Here is a 21,409-nt window from a genome sequence, read left to right as displayed (position 1 = left end):
GAGCGGCTATCGCCCCCTTCCCGTTCAGCAAAAATTTAGCATGAGCGGAGGTGGAAATTCCCATCCTTTCCCCCAAAAAGTCTGTCTCTGCCAGTGGTGGGCTCTCATAGGTTTCTATGGAAAATCGTTTAATTCGTTCCAGGTACGGCCCAAAATTTGAAGACAAGTTTTATAAAACACTAAAAAAGCACTGTATAAAAAGGCGTGATATTTCAGCTAACGCCATGGCTGTGTTATTAGTGAGAGTGTGCATTCATGTTAACTATAACGTTCGTCAGCCGAATCCGTATTCGTTAGCTGAAGTATCACTGTAATTAAAAAAAAAAAAAAAAACAGCGCTGCAAATGCTTTTTTTTTTTAAAGGCGAACGTTTCTTTCTCGACGATATTTGAAACGTTTCTCTGTATTACTGAATCTTGAAGAGAAGGATGTCACAAAAGCAATGGAGCTTCAACAAGGGCCTACCTGATAGCTGGATTCAAATTCCAGCTAGGATGCCTTTGTGGAATAGTTCGGAATGACCCCAAAATCCATGGTTGGTCTCTTGGTTTTGGTTTGCGTCGACACTGACAGAGAAAAATGTGAAAACTTATGGACAAAGAACATAACTAATCGAACGTCGATGAAATTCTCCGACTCGATATGATGCCATTGGATTTCAAGAGAGACACGTTCTCCGGTTGAATTTTCAGCCAGACCAACCTCAACGCTCTCAAACATAATCTCATTTGGTCCGTTTCGTACTTACGCCCAAACTTACTGCAAATCACAACTCATGATCTCAGTCGGAATAAGTTTACACCATAACACCGTCAAAAGACATCAACTTGTCTCCACGAAAATAAGAAACATTAACCAATTTACTATAAATTTGTTTTCAATGCAGTTCCCAAAGAGTGGCCTACGCAAAACTGAACACGCAGAATTATATCATGCATATTGCTATGGCATAATACGGAAGAGAAATGGTGGACACTTCAATGTCAAACTGCGCAATGCAATCGGATTCGGTTCATGAGAAAGCGGCACCATCCTTCACTACGTGGCTGTATCGTGATCGGCATCGTGATCATCGGTGCCACCACCACGTGCTGTTGCGATTTCCACTTTGCAGATGCGTTCGCAGTAGTCCAGATAATCGACTTTACCGGTTTTTCTGTTCCTGAATGTCTTTTCGAAGTGCTCGATCTGCTCTTCGCTCATTGGCTCACCTTGTAAGTAAAAAAAAACTCTCGTTACGTAAAAACAGCAACAAATGTCCGTACAGAGTGAAATATGCATTGCTGTCGAAAAAAAGTATAAATCAAGCGAAATTTGAGCTCTTCATTGCTCACCTGCTCCCCGTAGCAAATCTGTCAAGACGTCAGCGTCTATCAGGCCATCTTTGTCGTCGTCCAGCGACTCGAAGGCGCTCAGCAGTCGCTTTTTGCCGGGTTCACGAAACCTATAGTTCAAAGAAAGAACGGTGTAATCTGTTATTTAAAATATTTATTAGAAGACCACAGTCAGACAGCCTGGTAAGTTCTTTTTCCCCAATGTGTGTGTGTGATCAATCAGCCAGCACTAAATGGTGCATACACAGGACTATGCAGGATCGAATTCCAGACAAAGCTGAAACATTAGGTAATCTTGGGAAAGATCCGATTCTAAAAGATGGCGAATCCGATGTGTCAACCGTGGCAACTGCAGAAGCAACCTACGCAATTCGTCTCTGGAATCCGCACAAAGAACATAAGCAAGATTCTCAGTTTTTTTTTTTTTGCTGATATGTACGGCGATTCTAAATGCATGGGAAACCTTTAAGGGGTGATATAGGGAGGGGAATAACGCTATAAAAATTTTATAAAGGGTCTTTTATAAAACTTGAAAAGTGCAACCAATAAGCGCATCGCTTACATTCCAGCAAATGTAACGCAATATGCTCATTGGCAGTTTTTTTTGTTTTCAAGCTTTGTAAATCCCAGTATCATACTTTTATAATGTAATACCGGCCTAAGACACCTATGCGGTGGTACCAGATCAAGTTGCGGCGGAGAGTGATGAAAAAATCGCTGATCCAATTCCCTCGGCCGTGATAAATCGAGGTCAAAGAAGGAAGATACCCCCAGTTCACATCTCCAGTCAGGGAAATTGGAGAAGAATTTCCAAAGACTTGGATGCCATATGCCCCTCTGGTTTTCAAGCAAAGATCGTGAACAGCAGAGTCACGGTAACTCCAGGGTGTGCTAATGATCACCGCTCATACCCGTTATTGTGAGGCAAATAACATTGTCTTTCACACGTATCTCTTGGATTGTGACAAACCTGGCTCATACGTCATCAAGGGCCTGGAAATTGATTCCTCTTACGAGGACATTTTGCTCTCATTACAGGACTTAAATTTTCAGGTATCCGAGGTCCAGCAGCTGAGACGACGTCGTGACGGGAGGAAGCTACCCATTTGGAAGGTGGACCTTCCTCAAGTCCCGGAGTCGGCGAGGATCCTGTACCTAAAGGTCATAGATCATCTCAAGATAAGGGTCGAGAAGTTCAAGAATAGAAATGCACAGAAGAAAAAAAATCATCTGCTACCGCTGTCAAAGATGGGGGCATCAAAGCTCTGGATGTGAGGCGCCGGAGAGATGCGTAAAGATTCTCTCACACCCGTCCCGTCTGTGCCCCAACGTACGCGGAGTGGATACTCCCCAGTGCACGAACTGCTTACTGTTCCACACGGCGAATTACAGAAAATGTAGGTTCTCACCGTACAGTAGGCAGTACAAGCAAGCCGAAAAAGAAGCCCAGTCTAATCAGGGACCTTCTAACAAGCCTAAGGTACGTATTCAAGCCAGAGCGTCCGCAACCCCAACCCATGTGGGGAAAAAATTTGAAATGGAGCGTAACTGCCCAAAGAAAAATGCGTCTCCTAGTTACTCACCGGGTACAAGCTTGGACAGCGTTGTCGATCCAATCGACGAAGATATTCAGCCCTTCATTAAGTTTATAAGGGCCAACAGCGAGCTAAGCCTAACCGAACTCGTTCAACGGTTGCAAGCCAGCGTTGGGAGATCGGCTTCGGTCATCGAGAAGTCGTTCTCAACGATCAAGAAGGACTAATTTTTCAAAAACTTTGGGGTTTTTTGCGTTAGAGCTCGCAAGGGCTGGTGTTTTTTCCCCAATTTCCACCCTGAACAATCGATAATTTCGACTTGTATCATGTTTTTTCAAGTGAAAGTGCTCCTCAGCCAATGGGGAACAAGCTGCAGTTTGGACCAATGGGAGAACTCCTGCTGTGGCGTTACAGGCTTAAAGAAGTGTTGTGGCGGAATTTTTCCTGTCTCCGACCAAAATTTCACCAATTTCTACCGGATTTGACAAAATTTTTTCTTTTTCTCATTTACATGCACGCATTTACTGACATCCACTTTTTCCCTTCTTCATAGGCTCGTCTTGGGCCCGTTTTTAATCCCACTCTCAGCCTCTCTTTGAGCTGGGCATGGGGGGTAAAAATTTGATTCTGGTCTGGTAAGACACCTATACAAGCATTTCGATTTTTGATCATAGAAAGTGCGGTCGAATCGCAATAGTACATGTGGTAGAGGGAGTTTTTAGAGAGTGCATAACAGTGCTTCACCAAAAACAAATATCGTATGTTTCGACGGATTTGCTGCGATGAGTGCTATCAACCATTCGAGGGTGCAGGGTATAGTAATGCGGTAGGCCTTTTCATGGTGAAACTTAGATTACGTAGATTCTACCCACAACTCATTGTACAGCTCGAATAATATGCGTGATGAAACATCCGATTAACATTTATAGATAGATATACAACCAGTGACAGTGCCAGGCGAGAAGGGGTGGTAGGTTGACAAAAACCCAGAATATTATGTAGCAAGGTTCCAAGAACTCCCACCAATTATTTCAGAATAAATCAAAGCTCAAGCCGAGCAACTCACAGAGCTATACATAAAGTTCCGACGTCACTGTATGCAGCTCAATCTAAAAATTGAGCAATAACAGTTGAAGCGTCTGGAAAACCCAGACTGGCTCATCCGCCATTGTGAAAAACAAAAGACATCAATGTTATCGCTGCAGCCAATAGCAGTTTCCTCTGTCTTTTTTAACGAAGAGAGGTCACTTTAAACCTGGTTTTGGCACTCTAAGATGGAGGGAGATGAGTCAGCACCGCCTAGAGATAGAAGGCCTCCGCAGTCTGCTTGTGACGCCAGCAAGTAGTCCATTTTCCCTCAGAATATTTAGGGAAAAAAATTCCCTGCTCGTGCCAGTATCACCGTTGTGAAAAAAAGAAATGATCGGGCTCAGCAATGGCGATTTCTGTGCCCCACATCCAATCACTATGCGGTATTTGTGAGCCAATCAGGAAGATTCTACGCCAAAATAAGAAACGAAATAGGATGCTGTATTTCAAAATGTGGTAAACTTGCTAGGTAGTCTAAATGACGTTTATGGCAAACAGTGCAGAGGCCTTCTATCTCTAGGAGGTGCTGGATGAGTCCACTCGGAATATTCCAGGAGCCTCAATAAAATAGAAAGCGTCTAGTGAAGCTTACCGGTCTTCCATGAAGATTTTCGTCAACACTGGCAAGATATTCTTCAAGGAGGTGCTGATATTCACATCATCATCAACACCTTCTCCTTCTAAAGTGCCAACCTCTCCTATCTTCACGAATAAGACAAAAAAAACCATCCCGTTAATGATATATAAAAGCATTTGAAAAATAAGGTTGAATTAATAGAAAATAGAGACATACATATTTTTTTTAATGCAAAATTTTTGATTTAAACAGTTTCATTTATTCGAGTTGTTGTTTGTGTGTGTGTGTGTGTGTGTGAACGAAAGCGGAATTTTTCATTTGGAATTCGTTATTTTGTGAATAAATGCAAAACTCCTGTGATCTGAATTTTTTTTTTTTTCGAATAAATGCAAAATTTCTGTGATCTGAATTTTTTTTTTTGCGAATAAATGTAAAATTTCTGTGATCTGAATTTTTTTTTTTTGCGAATAAATGTAAAATTTCTGTGATCTGAATTTTTTTTTTTTTGCGAATAAATGTAAAATTTCTGTGATCTGAATTTTTTTTTTCGCGAATAAATGCAAAATTCCTCATTAAAAAAAATTTTTTTGAAAAATTTCAATTTTTTTTTTGCGGAATTTACGTATCCCTACACATATACGACCATTTTGGTTACACCGAGATGAGCTTTCAGTTGAACAAAGTGTTATTTTACGAGGTGTTAGAGTGTGCATTCCTGAGAAATTTCGAGAATATGTCTTGTCAGAACTACATGATGGCCATCATGTAGTTCATGATGGCCAATATTTTTTCCAATCAGTATGCGTACAGATAACATTTTAAACGATAATGCTGTCTCTGAATCATGTTACTAAATTAAGGAACGTAATTCAGAGAATTATTATTCATTATAATGAACAACTTGAGAAATTAATAATGAATGAATAATTTCCAATTCTAACTAATTTGTCTCCGTTGCTCTCACCATCGAAAAATGTACGCGCGAGCGGCCATGTTTATTTCCGTAACGCGAACATAACGAGTGGTCTCCGGTTCTCGTTAGTTAACGTTTTACGTAGCGATGTCGATAACGAATATCGCTAGTAACGATGTGAGAAAAATCAACCTTTAGCGATGGTGACGTAAATCTATCCCACAATGCACCGCAAACCCCAAACACGTTTGAAACGCGGGCATAACGACATGAGCGTAATAGACCCCCTGAACTCTTCCCATCTCTAACTCCGTATCTTACACTGGTTGGTTGTTATTATAACATTAATTTACAAGTAATCTTTTTTTTTACTTGTGTTTTCAATCAAATTTATTCATTTTCATGTATGCACAAAAATTACAAAATAGAAATTGTGAGACATATTTATCATTTTGAGGCAGATAATTGAAAAATTATATTATAATTAAGGGAATTATATATAATACAAAAAACACAAGAAACAAATTAATGTATTGTGCAGTATATTATTTATTTAAAATTATTAATTTATGCTAATAAAACAAAAAATACAGAATAAACAATATGCAACACAAAAGAGTTAAAATTCTCAAAGTATGGTAAAAAATGAAAACATCAAAGGAAAAAAATAAATAATTTTAAGAAAAACACACATACAACAAAAACAAGAGCAATTTTTTTAAATTAAAAAATATGTGCAATTATAAAGTGGCAATTAAAGTTACGGTGGATAAGTTCTCGCTCCTCCTAACATACCAACATCTACGATATAAAACATACACAGTAAGGATTCAATTATAACTGACGAAATTATTTTGATATATATCAACATAATTAATCCTATTAAAATCAAAATTTCATATAAAAAATTACTCATTCAGACGTTTTTAATTTTAATTCAAACAAAAAAATTATACGCTCGACTTTAATTTTCTCCAAATTTTCATTTAAAGGCAATATTTTTATTTAAAGGCACACAATATGGTGATATATCAGCATATTGTGTATCTGATATACGCTCATGTCCATAAATTAAGGATAATTCAGAATCACACGAAAATCGAAATCTAAAGTAAAAATTTCACCTGTAGAATTATCACACACATCTGCAAGAATAATATGCAAATTTCAGGAAGCCACCAGATGATGCCGATAGTACGTCACAATGACGAGAGTGTAAGAGGGGAGTATATAAGGAATGGTGGCAAAGAAGTGAAATTGTTCACAAGAGGCGCTCAGTGCCATAAGCGAATAGTTATGACACAGAGGACGCATGTGGATGATTTTTTTGGTAGAATTATCGGTCGCCTGGAATGTGGGCGTACTCAGATGGAAGTATCCGAGGAACATGGAATTGCCCAAAGTGTCATCTCTAGGCTTTGGCAACGAATCCAAGATAACGGAAATGTCAGTAGACGTAACAGTACAGGTCGCCCCCGAGTTACATCGCCGAATGAAGACCGGTATTTGGCAGTAACTGCCAAAAGAAGCAGACGGAGCACAGCATCCGACCTGTCTCGTCAGCTATCTGCTGATTCACGTCGGACTTCAATATGGAGAACGCCAGGTACCCGTTACCACCAAGACAACATCATTGAATGACACTGTTACGGTGGTGCAGCATTGCTCGTTTGGGGTGGAATTATACTGGGTTCCAGAACAGATCTGCATGTTCAAACCGGAACCATGAAAGCCTAAATTTATCGGGACATCATTCTGGAACAACATGTACGTTTGTTTAGGGGTGCCATGGGCGCAGAATTTGTGTTTATGGATGATAACGCCCGTCCTCACCGAGCAAACATCGTAAACGAATGCCTTGAATCTGAGGATATAACCCGTATGGAATGGCCAGCATTCTCACCTGACTTGAATCCGATAGAGCATGTGTGGGACATGCTTGGCCGACGAGTTGCAGCCCGTCAACCACCTCCTACATGTATACCGGAACTTCGGAGAGCATTGCTTGCTGAGTGAGTGATCTTCCCCGAGATCAGATCGATAATTTGATACTCAGCATGCCTAGGCGTTGTACGGACTGTATTTCATCGCATGGGAGACATAAAATGTGTTAACCATCATACCAACCATGTAATAGTAAGTTTTTGTAAAGGAGATATTTTTTACAATTGCTCCAGGGAGCAAAAATCGTAGTTTTTATGAATGGTATCATGCATACACCATCGTTTTTGTTCTTTATCGTTTGTTTAATAAATGGGCTTTATGAATATGTAACGTTTGTTTTGTTTCTGAACCTTTATTTGCCGTAGCTGGCATTATCCTTAATTTATGGACATGAGTGTATATCTTTGTTAGGTTCAGGATATAGAGCTATGTCTCCGTTGATAGACCTATATCAGGTCTATATTGAGAATCTGATATAGATCTCTGTCAGGTGCACGATATAGATCTATGTTTTTCAAACTATAGTAAAATAATTTATTGTCCCAAGTTGTTGTCCTTCAATGTAGAGATTATTCACATGGAATAAAATATATATTCGGCTGAAAAATTAAAGACTCGATCGATTAACATCATAAATAATTTGCACCATATAAGACGAGATCGTTCTGTATCATAGTTATGACATCTGATATTCCTCTGACATTTCGATATATAACGATATGGTCCAAATATTGTACTATATCGTTGTGCTACTGGGGGTATATATTAATTGTTTCATAATAATATTAAAATCATAATTATGATTTCTTAACAACTAGCTATAATAGCCGGCGTTGCCCAGGTTTTCTCAACATACTGCGAGCATTGAAGAAGTGACAAACCACTGTAAAGGAATAAACATGTCTGAGGAGCATGTCTGTTAGGGAACCACGGTGAATAAAGTAAACATTCTGAAAGTCATTGTTGAGGCCCAATAACCATTCTTGCCTGACAATTTCGGGCATTTGACCTGTTTTGTCGAACTTTTACAGTGGTCTATCGTTCAAGTCGGGAAGGGCTTTTTGGTGACGTCATAGATATGCTGCTTTTTGATTGGTTGCTGGTTTTGGGTCTACCGCAGGCTGCAGACGCACGCGTTGATATCGGTTTCGGTTTATCGGACAAAGCTGTGATTGCAGGGTTCATAGAAAATTTCCTAAATAAAAATTAAGGACTTAAAAATTTTCAAAATGAAAAGTAAGGACTTTTTAAGGAGTTTCAATCAGTTTTTAAGGAGTCATGGCAAACTTCATAACTAATAAGTTTTACAGCAAAAAAAGGGCGGGACACATATATGCAAATTTATATATTTTTAATTTGCCAAACAAATTTTCTCTCTTCTCAAAAATATAGACGTAGAAATGGTTCAGAAATTAAAACTTTTGATTTGTTACCCAGCATCACAAGGATTCATTAAATAATCAATCCACATACATACTTTTCTGTTGTCACCAAAGTATTCTAAAACTTTCAAGTTTCGGTCCAAAATATAACTCATAACATCACATAAATTATAAAAATTCTAAAAGTGATATTCATTCCCCCTCCCCCAATTATTCAAAATAAAAATCCACAGCTGACGAAGATTTGTCTTACAAAATTATATATTTGCAGCAACTCTTCATTCATCTCTCGCTCAAAGTGGATCAACACATACACAAATTATTTAAAATTAAGTTTTTCAATTTTCCTTCTTGTTTTTCAGTTATACTCAGAAAGAAATTGTTGCAAAATGAGAGCAAATTTCAGGACATTCAACACGATGTTTGGCGATTTAGTACTCGTTATTTGGCGAAATTTACAAATTAACTCATAATTCGGCGGACTAGCTCTTATTCATGAAATGAATTTTTTCTCCCACGAAACATCGGGATTTGACGCAATGGCGATCGACCATAGTAATTTCTGCTGCTTGCAGTGGCGACTTTTTTTCTTTTTTTGAAAACAGAAACCGCGGTCGGTTGTTGAGAAACACTGGACTAGAGTAAACCATCTTCAGCTGTACGATCAAGGATATGATCGGGGTTTCACGATGAAAAGCCCGATGAGGGGCTGATAATTTGAATAAGCTGCAGTTACCACAATCCGATTTTCGGGGACAAAATCGAGAGCGGGGGAAAGTCGACTTTTTTTTTAGAAACAGCTGGAAGGATTTTAAGGAGTTTTTAAGGGCCCTTAAAAAGGAAATGAAAATTAATGACTTTTTAAGGAGTTTTTAAGCACCGTACGAACCCTGGATTGGCGGAGAACTGGTGGGAACATTCTGGAAGGTCCCGTCCCCTCCAGACAATGGTTCAACACCTCCGTACGGTGGCGCCGCCAACTTGGAAACTGTAAAGTAGAACTTTGTAGAATGTTCCTTTTCTGGAAGTTTCGACAGACTTTTAAATAGTAGGGAGTTGTGAAAAGAAGGTTCGATTAGAGATAGACTGGATGAAAAGTCAGTCGCGATTGAACGTCGATAGAAAGTTGTTAGATCTCTGATTAGGTTTTGTAAATACGTGTAAATTGCTGTTCTGTAAATAAATCTGTGTTTGTCCGTCGAACCGCTTCTTGTTTTGCAATCTCGAAGTCTTGTGAAAAATTATCCGGAATACTTAATTTTCGTTTCAAAAAACACAATTTCCAAGAGGACATAATTTTCCTATTGAATCACATGATATTCAACTCTCAATTAACCGAGTAGCATTTTTAACATTGGCAAGCATTTGACAAGCATTACCGAGCATTTAGCAAGTATTTCCGAAATTAAAAATAAGCATTTAATAAACTTTTTACCAGAAATGTGAGGCGGATTCGGGCATTTATGTTAAGTTCATAAACAAAATGTCATATATTGATGATTCTTCTTTTTTTTCCGATACGCGATGCATACGTTCATGAGGTGATTATTCCAAGAAATACGGTACTGTATTAAACTACATGTACCGCAATAAAAAAATATACGCAATGATATATAGAAACAAAAGACTACACTAAAAAAATAAAATGGATATTGCGCTTTTCGTTTTTAATTCTGATAAAAAATAAATTATCCCTCAGTAAATCCCATATTAATTCGCATTTAGAATCAATTTAATATAATAAATATGATTATTCAGACGTGTAGAATTGAAATTTTGGAAAATTTTCCGGAAACTGATGAACAGGTCAAATTTTAGAAACCATGAAGTTTCGTGGTGCATTTTTGGTCACTCACATGTCTCATTTTTGATTATCATCAATTAATTTATTATTATTAACAAAAAATTTTCACAAAAATTGATTACGGTATAACTGGAGAAAATCTATAAAACATGTGTTATTCTAACCTTTTAAACACTAAATAAACTTTTCAAAGAATTTTTTGCATATTCTTTGTATGTATTATATTTGTTTTATTATGAAGCTTTCGATATAAAAGTAGCGTAGGGAAAAGAACAAAAATTAAAGTAACAAAAACAGTTTAATTAATAAGATTTTTCTTGTTTCTAAGTACTTACTGAGATATTTGAATTCGAAAATCGGAGGAAAGTTGGGAAAAAAAAAACAGCAAAAACTAACGGATATCGCTTATTTCCGAACTTTTCTCCAATTTTTGAATTCAGATATCTCTGCGAATATTGCACTAAGAAACATAAAAATTTCATTGTTGGCATCAGAAGGGACAGGGCAACAACTTTTTAATTCAGTTTTTGGGCACAGGTTGTCCATATAAAAAGTTTTTTTTATTTTTATTTTAATAACTATGCAATCCCTTGAAACATGAATAACGTAGCTGAAAAATTCCTGACTCCGCACTTTTACATTCCGCAAGAATGACTGAGATATGTGACCGTTTTCTTGCTATTACCGTTTTGAAAACTGTCAGGCGATTGCAAGACACTCTGTATATTCAAGTAATGCAAGCACATTCAAATCACACGAATGCACAAACCATTGGCGGGCCCCGTCTAGAATTTTAATCGGTGCACGAAATAAATTTGGAAAATTGAGACAAATGTTCAACAATGCAGAGATATAAGCAGGGGCTTGTGGCCACCCCTTCCCAAGGCAATCAAAAACATTTTATTTTTACATTTTACATATTTATTAATTTTTTTTTTATTTACTTTTGTAAAAAATTAAAATATCGAAAGAAAACAAGCTTTATATGTTATTTTAATCAATTGCTGTTTATTTGGATGCTTTTTGAAAATTGATAACTGAAAATTTCTCTGAAGAGGTTGCTGAAGAGTGGGTTCTCTGAAGAGTGTGTACCCCCCCCCCCCCAAACCTTTTGTGCACTCTCCAAAGGTTGATTCTGGGTACACCCTGAAACCACCTAGCAAATTCCATGTATGAAAAATATAATATTAATCAATAAAATGTACATATTTTTTAACTTGAGCGACTTACACTAGTGTTTCCCAAAGTGCGCAATATCGTTCCGAGGGAATGGTCCAAGGCGGCGTTAGAAGCTATGGCTATAATATTAGGATCCTATGGGTTGACTTGTGTTAGAGGGGCAGACCCACTAGGCTGGAACAACCGGAGCACTACCCCGGGCTCCCCGTAAAAAGTATATACTTATTTTGCACTAAAAATCCGGGGGGGGGGGGAGGCAAGAAGAGATGAGGAAAAAAAATGAGTACTAACTCCGTCGAAAAGATACTTGATATCCGTGTCTCGTGGATAGAGTTCGAGATGCCTGAGGACGATTCCGACGTCTCTGTCGAAGAAGGGTAAAAAAAATTATATATATAATATGTCAACGCTTCTAATAGTCAATAGTGCCTGATCTAGACGAAATACAAATAGCGCCCTACACTGCAAGCATGGAAATAGGGGTAGGGGGTTCACGACGTACCTGTCGTTGAAAACCTGCTCGTTGTTCTCGTCCATCAGAACCACAAATGTGTCGATGAGTTTCTTCTGTATGTCCATTTCATATGGGGAATTTCCTGAAGAAGGTTCATTTAAAAACATGATTCAATGGTCGTTTGTGAAAAAAAGGGTGCTGGTTTAGACAAAATGAAAATGTTTTTGAAAATAAGAAATGCATTTATTTTTTACTAACCTGTCGGTTGCAGAAGTTGCGGCGGATCCAGTTGTACCTCATCGAACAGTTCATCTCGTGGTGATGGCGACGTAGATTCCTTCGGCTTTTCGTCTTTCACTTGCTTCTGTGGTTCTATAGGGTTCGATGACGCTGCTGGAATCTCACTATCTATTGGTGCCGACGTTTGCTGGAGGGAATCGGCTTCTACAGTCTGGACTATGTTAGTTTCGTCCTCCATTTCACTGACCGAAATAGTTCTGACGACCGACCTGTGACATTCGATTAACATCAAGACACACTTAACGAACGGAGCTAGTTATTGGGACGGCTTTAACATTTTTTTTTTGAACGTGCAGAAGTTTTTTTTCTCTCGTGCATCACCTAAGCGACGCAACATTCCATTTGCAATCTCCGGAGACATTTTTAAGCATTAGAAAGGCGTAAAATGGTAGTTATAGTTAGGATCGTGTGTTTCTAACCATCGAGTCGAATTTTAGCGAAAGAAAAAGTATCGTCTTGAATACTTCATCGTCGTAAAAGAAAACGTGGATACAAGGTGAAGTTCACCGCGTTAATGCTTCTACTGTCTATCGGTAAGACAGGATTTTCTGTGTATGACTTGTATGTGACTGATCAAGTTTATTTTCATACATAGTATGTATTTATTTCGCATCGATAATATTTGTACGTAGCAGCAGCTTCGTGTAAGATATAAAATCGCAGAGGAACTATGAGACTTACTTTCTTTCAAACCGAGCACAACTCAGGTCTATCACCATCTATGGACGATTTACTACCTAGTGGGTTGTGCCGGAAGTGTATCTGCGTGTGTACCTAACAGTCTGATTGCGTATGTAGTGTTGTGTTTGATTTTTCGGTGCTGTCATCCATATTTCAGAAGTGATTGATTGATGACCGCTCACGCCCAGAGCAGTTGTGCAAGACAACTTGCTCTCTTCACTTCCTAGGAGGCTGGGTCATGTCGGAGAGCATCTTCTATTTATTCAACAAATGAAAAATATATATACATTCTATGGAAACAATCCATCAGAAGACATTGATGATACATACAATCTAGATTAACTAAGAGAAAAATTAAATATAAACCAGCGAAAATTGATTAAATACACGCTAATTTGCACTAATTAGCTATGCACTATTATATACATTCTGTGGAAACAATCCATCAGAAAACTTTCAACCAAGATTAACATAAAAGAAAAATGAAAAAATGAAGTATAATTATGTACCAAAGAAAAACACGCTAATTTACACAAATTGGCTATGCACCATTATATACATTCTATGGAAACAATCCATCAGAAGACATTGATGATACATACAATCTAGATTAACTAAGAGAAAAATTAAATATAAACCAGCGAAAATTGATTAAATACACGCTAATTTGCACTAATTAGCTATGCACTATTATATACATTCTGTGGAAACAATCCATCAGAAAACTTTCAACCAAGATTAACATAAAAGAAAAATGAAAAAATGAAGTATAATTATGTACCAAAGAAAAACACGCTAATTTACACAAATTGGCTATGCACCATTATATACATTCTATGGAAACAATCCATCAGAAAACATTGAGCGCGATACAATCATAGGATTATCATCTATACAGAATTATCATAGGAGAAAAATGAAAAAGAATAAAATATATGTACAAAAGAAAATAGGTTTAAACACACGCTAATTTACACTAATTGGCTATGCACTGTTATGTACATTCTATAGAAACAATCCATTAGAAAACATTGAGCGCAATACAATCAAGATTAACATAAAATAAAAAAGAAATAATACTGAAATATATATATCTAAGAAAAAGGATTAAACACGCTAATTTACACTGACTGACAATGTATAAATTTACATCTAGATGCTGAAATTGGGATGTAGAGGGTATCTCCGAGGGAGAAAGGGCTGCCTGGATTGATCTTTACTCCTGAGTCTTGTAGTCATGGGATGCAGGCTAGGAATTTTTGGTCTTGGTTCTGAAGCGGTATATTCGGAGTCGTTGGAATCGTCAGTCCGGTTAATTGGACGTCTGAATTCTGTTTTGTATGTTTCAAGATGTTTCACAAGTTTTAATATTACTTCAGAAGTGAAGTGAGTGATGTGTTATGATTGAATTACATTCGTACTGTTTGTAGGTCTGTTGCTCTGTGGCGAGACTTTTTAATGGGAAAATTGGCTCGCATTCGCGCCTTGATATTGGGAAAGCATAAGGAGACTGCTCGAAAATCGGCCAGGCCCTTCAAACCCGGACGTCTAATTACACTGGGGCAGTGGCTGTCAAAATGAATGATTCTGATTAATGTTTAGTAACCTTAGTTGTAGCATGGCCAAACCCTTTGGGGTGTATGGGTATACAGCGGAGGGCATGGTCAGTTTCGGGTCGTAGCATGATGATCTACCCCCAAAGCTTGCTCTGCCCGATCGCATAATTCGCAAGTGCACAGCCATTCCACGATTTTTTTCGTATTTTTTTTCACATAGCTTGCTTCATTGCTTCAGCCTCTACGATAATTCGCTTAACTCTACGTTATTTTCGTATCGGATCGCCGAACAGCGGTGCAAACAAGGTAGATAATATATATACTATCAAAAATTACAATCGCGCTATTTTCAATGCAATATTGAATATGAATCAATGCAATGCGATTTTATTTTTTAAACCAACAAATTTATACACTGAGAGCACAAACTGAAATATTCAAACAGCTAAAGGCGGATCACGAATATCATTGCAAATTTTAGTGAAATATTTTTCCAATTTATCAATGCATTCTTTCGATAGCAAATCGACCATAAATAAACAAAAATTATAATATAAAAAATATATCATGCACGTTAATAGTCGTAATATTTAATAAAATATTCAAAAATCGGAACTTGGGAAGAGAAAAGATACTAAAAGATAATTACACTTTTTAGAACATTATTATTGGTCTTAATTTTTTTCTTTTCATGGTTTTGTCATAATAATGCATTTATTATATAATTGTATTTTAAGAGTCGGCAAAATATATTGTAAAATGTACTGCATGCGCAAAGAAAATTAAAAGGTTTAAATCATTTTCGGGCGAGTAGAAAAAAATATTGATAACTTCCTCAAGATAGATTCGAACCTGGGTCTTCAGGTTTACAGTCTGATACACTATGACCTACAGCCTACACCAATTCTGGTGAAGGAAGAGAACCTAAAACTGCCCACTACCTAAAGCCCATACTTTTAGTGAGTAAAAATTTCGCCTTTTTCCGAAATGTACTACCACCTTCATCACTAACTGCCATTAACCACGTAATTATTTTTACCTGACGCGAATTAAATAAAAGAAAGTTTGTTGGCTTACAGCGTGTTATTCTGCCAGAATACACTGCAATTATACATAAGGAAGCCACCTTGTGACCGACAGATCGTACGATATTACGGTAGTGGGAATTATCGTAAACTAAAATTATCGTAAATCAAGAAACGCGATTGGCTGAAATCGTGTAATCGCGGAATACCCCTAATATCCCCTAATATGTACGGGTGGTTTATGTTTATATAGACATCATCGCAGGGCCGTCTGAAGAGCATCTTGGGCAGTGATTTTTCTGAGGCCCTCCTGCTGAGACATTTATTTTCACAAATTTTAACCAGATCTAATTTTCACGACCCTCCCCTACTCTACACTTGAGATGTCAGGTGGGCCGAAGCGTTAAGACGGCACTGCATCATCGTGCTCCCCTGACCTTTAAATAAATCTATCTCCGCTTGTGTACCTGAGATCCACCGCAAGTCGGGTATTGGGTAGTTTGTCGGTATCGAGAAGCGATTATTCAAGCCATCTTCCACAGACAACAAATCTGTGCATAAAAAAATGATGGGAAAAATTCAATGACCTAGTCCGGGTGAGCCCCCTAACTACCCGCAGATAATAACGAACACTTCTCATACACTTTTGTTTTTTTTTCTCACAGGTTGGAGCGCATCATCCTCCTTTGACAGCACGGATGGTCCAGTGTAATGCAGCAACATCGAGAAGGTGCGCGAAAGCTTCGAAATGGCTAGAGCTTGCTGAAAGATCCAGATGTGCCAAGAAACAGTCTGGGTGGATGGTATTCTCCATGGAATTCAGCTGGTAATACTTCATATATTTCTCGTTTCCCTATTCTTTTTAACATAATAAAGCGCAAACATAAGTAAAGACACAAATAAGCGTAACATACATATACTTCGTGACCTCAAGGGATTTGAAGGTCCTTCCAGCATAGGGTCAGAATTTTGGATATGTTTCGAGCAACACCACATATAAAGACTGGACACGTTCATGCATTTACGATTTCAATATACTTCATATGGTTAAATTATTCGTGAAGATCCTAACAATGAGTAAAGAAGATCCTCACATAAATTACTTACAATGCAATATAAACATTTACATATATTTACAAACAAACATATCTACACATGTCCCTACATAATAAGCATAATTCAAGCATTTGATCAACTAATCACAAGGCGTTCTTTGGTCATTAGTTTAAGATTCCCATGATCATATTACAAATTACAGGGTTCCTACCTCAGAGGAGGTATAGCAGTAGAGGGAAGGAAACCCTATTTTTCTGGTTCATACTGTCGAGGTCACGTGACCTAGAAAATGACCGCAGGAGGGGAAAGATAGTTTATGTGTGTGTTTACCATAGCGTTTTGGAAGGGTTGTCCGTTTACTTGCGTTATTCTTGTTAACAAAGTAACAATGATGTTTTCATGCCATACTTATGCTTGTTATGGAAAGCATGTCAAAAGGGCAAGTTTCGCAGGAATATAAAAAGGTTCATTATTTTTATATTTTCAGATAAATTAGTTATTAAATTTTGCCATACAAAGATGCATTAATTAAAACTTATACAAATACAACGCCACAACAGGAAAAATGCCCAACGAGGTGGATGAGAAAAAGATGCCCACAACAAATATGGATGTCATATATTTCAAAAATACAGCAACCCAATTAAAAATGCAATTAACAAAACTTATAAACAATATATACACAATGCTTTTTCCCGCTAAATAAGTTGCACAATCTTGCTAATTCTTTTAATGAATATTGAAATTTAGTTCAACACCCAAATGAGGGCAAATATTTCTGCGCTTTTGAATAAAAATTTAGTAAAATTTTAGTCTATTTATCTCTTTGTTTCACAAGTGCATCCATGTTCGTCTTGGCGACAAAATTTTTCGCCAACTAAAGCAGTTCAAATATCTCTCTTAACCTATTTTTAACTACTCTACCGATTCAACCAAACTTCAGCCGAACCAAATTGCACACAATTTACGTATATGACAACTGGTTGCTTGACATATCTGAGCAGTTGAAAAAATTAGACATTAATTTATAAGCTTATAGTATGCTTTTCTGTTTGGTTAATTTACTTTTCAATTAAAAGTTTAATTCAAACTAATTAACTTTATCAATATAAAATAATTTATCATGATTGCAAGAAATCTCATAAATCATGTAACAAAAGAAGGAAAAATATTTTCTATTGTTAAAAAAAATTATTTCAGGACAAAACAATTCCCATCGAAAATTAAGATACAATTTTAACTTATGAAAAATTACAAAAAAAGTAGATTGAAAAAATTCTTAATTTATTCTTTTGGAAATTATGAATTTCATCAATTTGTTCTGGAATTATTTTTTTTCATTGATTCGAACGTATTATTTTTTCATTACCACTTTCACTGCGGGTGATGCCAACATGTCGGAGCGTTTTGTTAGGGGATTACAGCAGGGTTTTCCAACATAAAGCTTGCGCGAAACCTTTTATGGTTACGAGGCTATTCCGCGAACTCTACCGTCCCCACAGTGGTGGTCGGCTGAAGTTGGTTTCCTGTGGTTTGTAATGATGTAACGTTAAACCCCAGTCGAGCCCCCAATTTTGTAACGATGTAATGTTACTTCCCGGATTCTATTTTTATCTTCCAAAATAATTTCGCTAGACAGATGACAACAATGATTCAACAACTATTTCGTTTTCTTAAGACTTTTAATTTGGCGTTAATCTTTATATTTTACAACATTTTAAGCCAACAGTAAATTTGCTTTAGAGTTTTAACGTTAACATATACCAGATTTCAAACCTTCTCACCCGATCGGTCCATCGATTACAGCCTTCTCGATGTATCCGGGTTCGAACCCCACAGTGGTGGTCGGCTGAAGTTGGTTTTCTGTGGTTCCCAACTTCAAGGCGCGAATGCGAGCCGATCTCCCCCGTTAAAAAGTCTCACCACAGAGAGCAACAGGCCTACAACGTTACAAATATTCAATCATTACACTTCACTCACAATTTGAAGTTTAGATGGCAGCACTGAAATATCATACACAACACTAGCTACACACTCAGACTGTTAGGTGCACTCACTTTGTTCCAGACTCTGCCACGAAGCTGGGCTGGAAGAAATCTCGGCAACGGGATAAATCCGGTGGCAGAGACCCTGGCGTTCATTCATTCAGCCTTCTGGGTGTCACTGTCACAAGAACGCGAACAGTTCACTTCTTGATTTATCCGCGCGGTCTCCTGAACAGGGGGGAGGCTCTATTGCAACAGCATTAGGCGTCCGAAGAGGTGAACCCGGCGAATAACCCTTCACGGATGAGAGCCGACATCTCGTAGACACTTCAACACAGGATGCGCGATTTTTGACTAGAAGAAGAGGACGATCAACGGATTAAACGGTGCCGAGGCACCCTGCTAGATTATTAACTCATGGCTGGAACGAGGCGGGATGAAATGTAACGTCCAAGGACCAACGTAACTGTTCGTTGCACACTACCGGCATATAAGGGAAAATTTCCCCATCTCACCTTACCGGAACCAATCCGTATCGAGACTCGGCGGTACTAGAATCGACGTAACATTTGAGAAACTTACATATTCACATGAACTAAAAAATTCGGCATCTGGCAGCGCAAAAGATCGTAACATGGCGGCCGATCGGCGGCACATTATCTCGCCGATCGATCCCAAAATCAATGTAATAAAAATATAAAAATGACTAGAAAAGGCCCATTTCCGGCGGGGCCTAAATGGTAACGTTACAGGTTCCCAATTTCGAAGCGCAAATGCGAGCCGATCTCCCCATTAAAAAGTCTCGCCACAGAGAGCAACAGACCTACAATGATAAATTATTCAATCATTACACTTCACTCATAGTTAGAAAAACTGGTGGCAGATGGCAGCATTAAAAAGTCTCGCCACAGAGAGCAACAGTCCTACAAACAGTACAAATATTCAGTCACTACACATCACTCGCTTCACTTCTGAGATATAGATGGCAGCACTGAAAAATCATACACAACACTAGATACGCACTCAGACTGTTAGGTACACGCACTTACACTTCCGGCACAACTCACTAGGTAGTAAATTGCCTATGGCGATAGACCTGAGTTGTGCTCGGTTCGAAAAAAAAGAAAAAAAACTCAACATAACAAAGATTACACAGAAACAAACTTCACTACACGTACGCGCACATTCCTGCATGTACCAATTCGTTAGAGGTTCCGCAGAAGAATATGGACGAGGTGTGTGTGTGGAGTAGTAGTAGGCAATTCCGCGGAACCCTTAACGAATTTTGAATATTTCTTCAATATACAGTGTCCCATAAGTCCGCATTGACTCTGCGGAACAAGAATCCTCACTTGTAGTAGATAAAAGTGTCAAATATATATATATCTGTGAGTTACACATAGTATGACTATATGATCCATATTTTACGGGGCTGCATTATTTTTTCATAATGTTCGGCTATTTCATCGTTTTAATAAAAATGTTAATTTCGTCTCAGCTTGCCGAAAAAACTAACTGAAATTTTTAAATTGTGAATTCGTTATTCTAACATGAGCTATGCATCGATGAAAATGCCCGTTTCTTTTTTTTTTCTTTTCATTTTGCCATCCAATACACACAGCTTCGGGATAACGAAAAAAATGCTCATTTGATCTTTTTTTTCTCCACCCCTTCATTTTCTGCAGAATGACTAATTAGACCGTTACTTACACAGTTCACAACCGATTCCCAATGGCTTTTTTTATTTCTCAAAGAGAGGTTCGAATGCCAAACGTTTGTTGTGCAGACTTTCTTCAATGGCAATGTGCTGTTTGATCATCATGGCGCTATTTTTGCAATAGTTCCTTGTATCAGAAAAGGCACTGGCAAGGACAAAAGAGGGTATTGAACACATGACATCTCTGAGCATCCTGTGGTAGTTCACGAGTATCTTATCGACCTGGGCTACCATATTCCACTGCTACGTAAGTAGTATTCCACAAATACCCACGGTTTTCTAATCATGGCAACGGATACACAGTGTCACTGATCTCATTTAAGTATTCGCATTAAAATTCACGAAACAAGAAGCTGTCAAAATAACCAGAAAATAGTAAAAAAAGGTTGATAAAATCAGGGCAAAGGGCGCAATTGCCTCGGATGCCTAACTATAAGGGACGGCAAATATCAGAAAAAAAAAAACCCTCCAAGTACCGTTACAAAATCCATCCAAATTTGAAGTGGAGAGGGCAGCAAAATCATGTTTGCCCCTCCTCACAAAAATCGTCGTTAACAATAAATAAATATTAATTACAAAATACAGAGCGAGAAAAAAATTACTGCTCACTGTACTTGATCATGAGTTGAGAGTCATACACCAAAATGTAGAACAAGTGATCAAGGGAGAGAAAGAATGTAATCCCCCCCCCCTCCCCCGATCCAGTGTGCCAAACCAGTAGCAGCTATAGTGAATATGAACAAAAACTATTTATTCTTACGCTTCTGCAGAACAAAACAAGACGCATATAGAAATGTCCTCTCCACTTGTCAATACAAGATTCATTGAGAGACTGGTTATTTGTGGAGATCCTCGCTTGCCGGACGAGTACTCGTCCA

General features: G+C 37.9%; 1 protein-coding gene across 1 annotated transcript; it reads right to left on the bottom strand.

Moving 5' to 3' along the window:
- Positions 1-843: 843 nt before the first annotated feature.
- On the bottom strand, positions 844-12,864 carry LOC149070964 (dynein regulatory complex protein 8-like). Its single transcript, XM_089248822.1, has 6 exons — positions 12,470-12,864; positions 12,260-12,353; positions 12,049-12,121; positions 4,551-4,660; positions 1,335-1,444; positions 844-1,211 (listed from the first exon to the last, which is right to left on the bottom strand). Exons 1-6 carry the CDS (start codon positions 12,738-12,740, stop codon positions 1,039-1,041), a joined length of 831 nt encoding a protein of 276 aa, XP_089104948.1. The 5' UTR covers positions 12,741-12,864; the 3' UTR covers positions 844-1,038.
- Between the last annotated feature and the right edge of the window lie 8,545 nt (positions 12,865-21,409).

The sequence above is a fragment of the Pholcus phalangioides genome, unplaced genomic scaffold (assembly GCF_987345545.1).
Source record: "Pholcus phalangioides strain wild (caught in Gottingen) unplaced genomic scaffold, Ppha-v1.0 ptg000020l_1, whole genome shotgun sequence".
Taxonomy (NCBI): domain Eukaryota; kingdom Metazoa; phylum Arthropoda; class Arachnida; order Araneae; family Pholcidae; genus Pholcus; species Pholcus phalangioides.
This window is presented reverse-complemented; position numbering and strand designations above follow the sequence as displayed.

Coding starts and splice junctions, on each gene's coding strand:
- LOC149070964 (XM_089248822.1), bottom strand. CDS start 12,740: ATGTTAATCGAATGTCACAGGTCGGTCGTCAGAACTATTTCGGTCAGT. Junction 12,354..12,469: donor GCAACTTCTGCAACCGACAG/GTTAGTAAAAAA, acceptor AACCTTCTTCAG/GAAATTCCCCATATGAAATG. Junction 1,445..4,550: donor AAAATCTTCATGGAAGACCG/GTAAGCTTCACT, acceptor TTTGAACTATAG/GTTTCGTGAACCCGGCAAAA.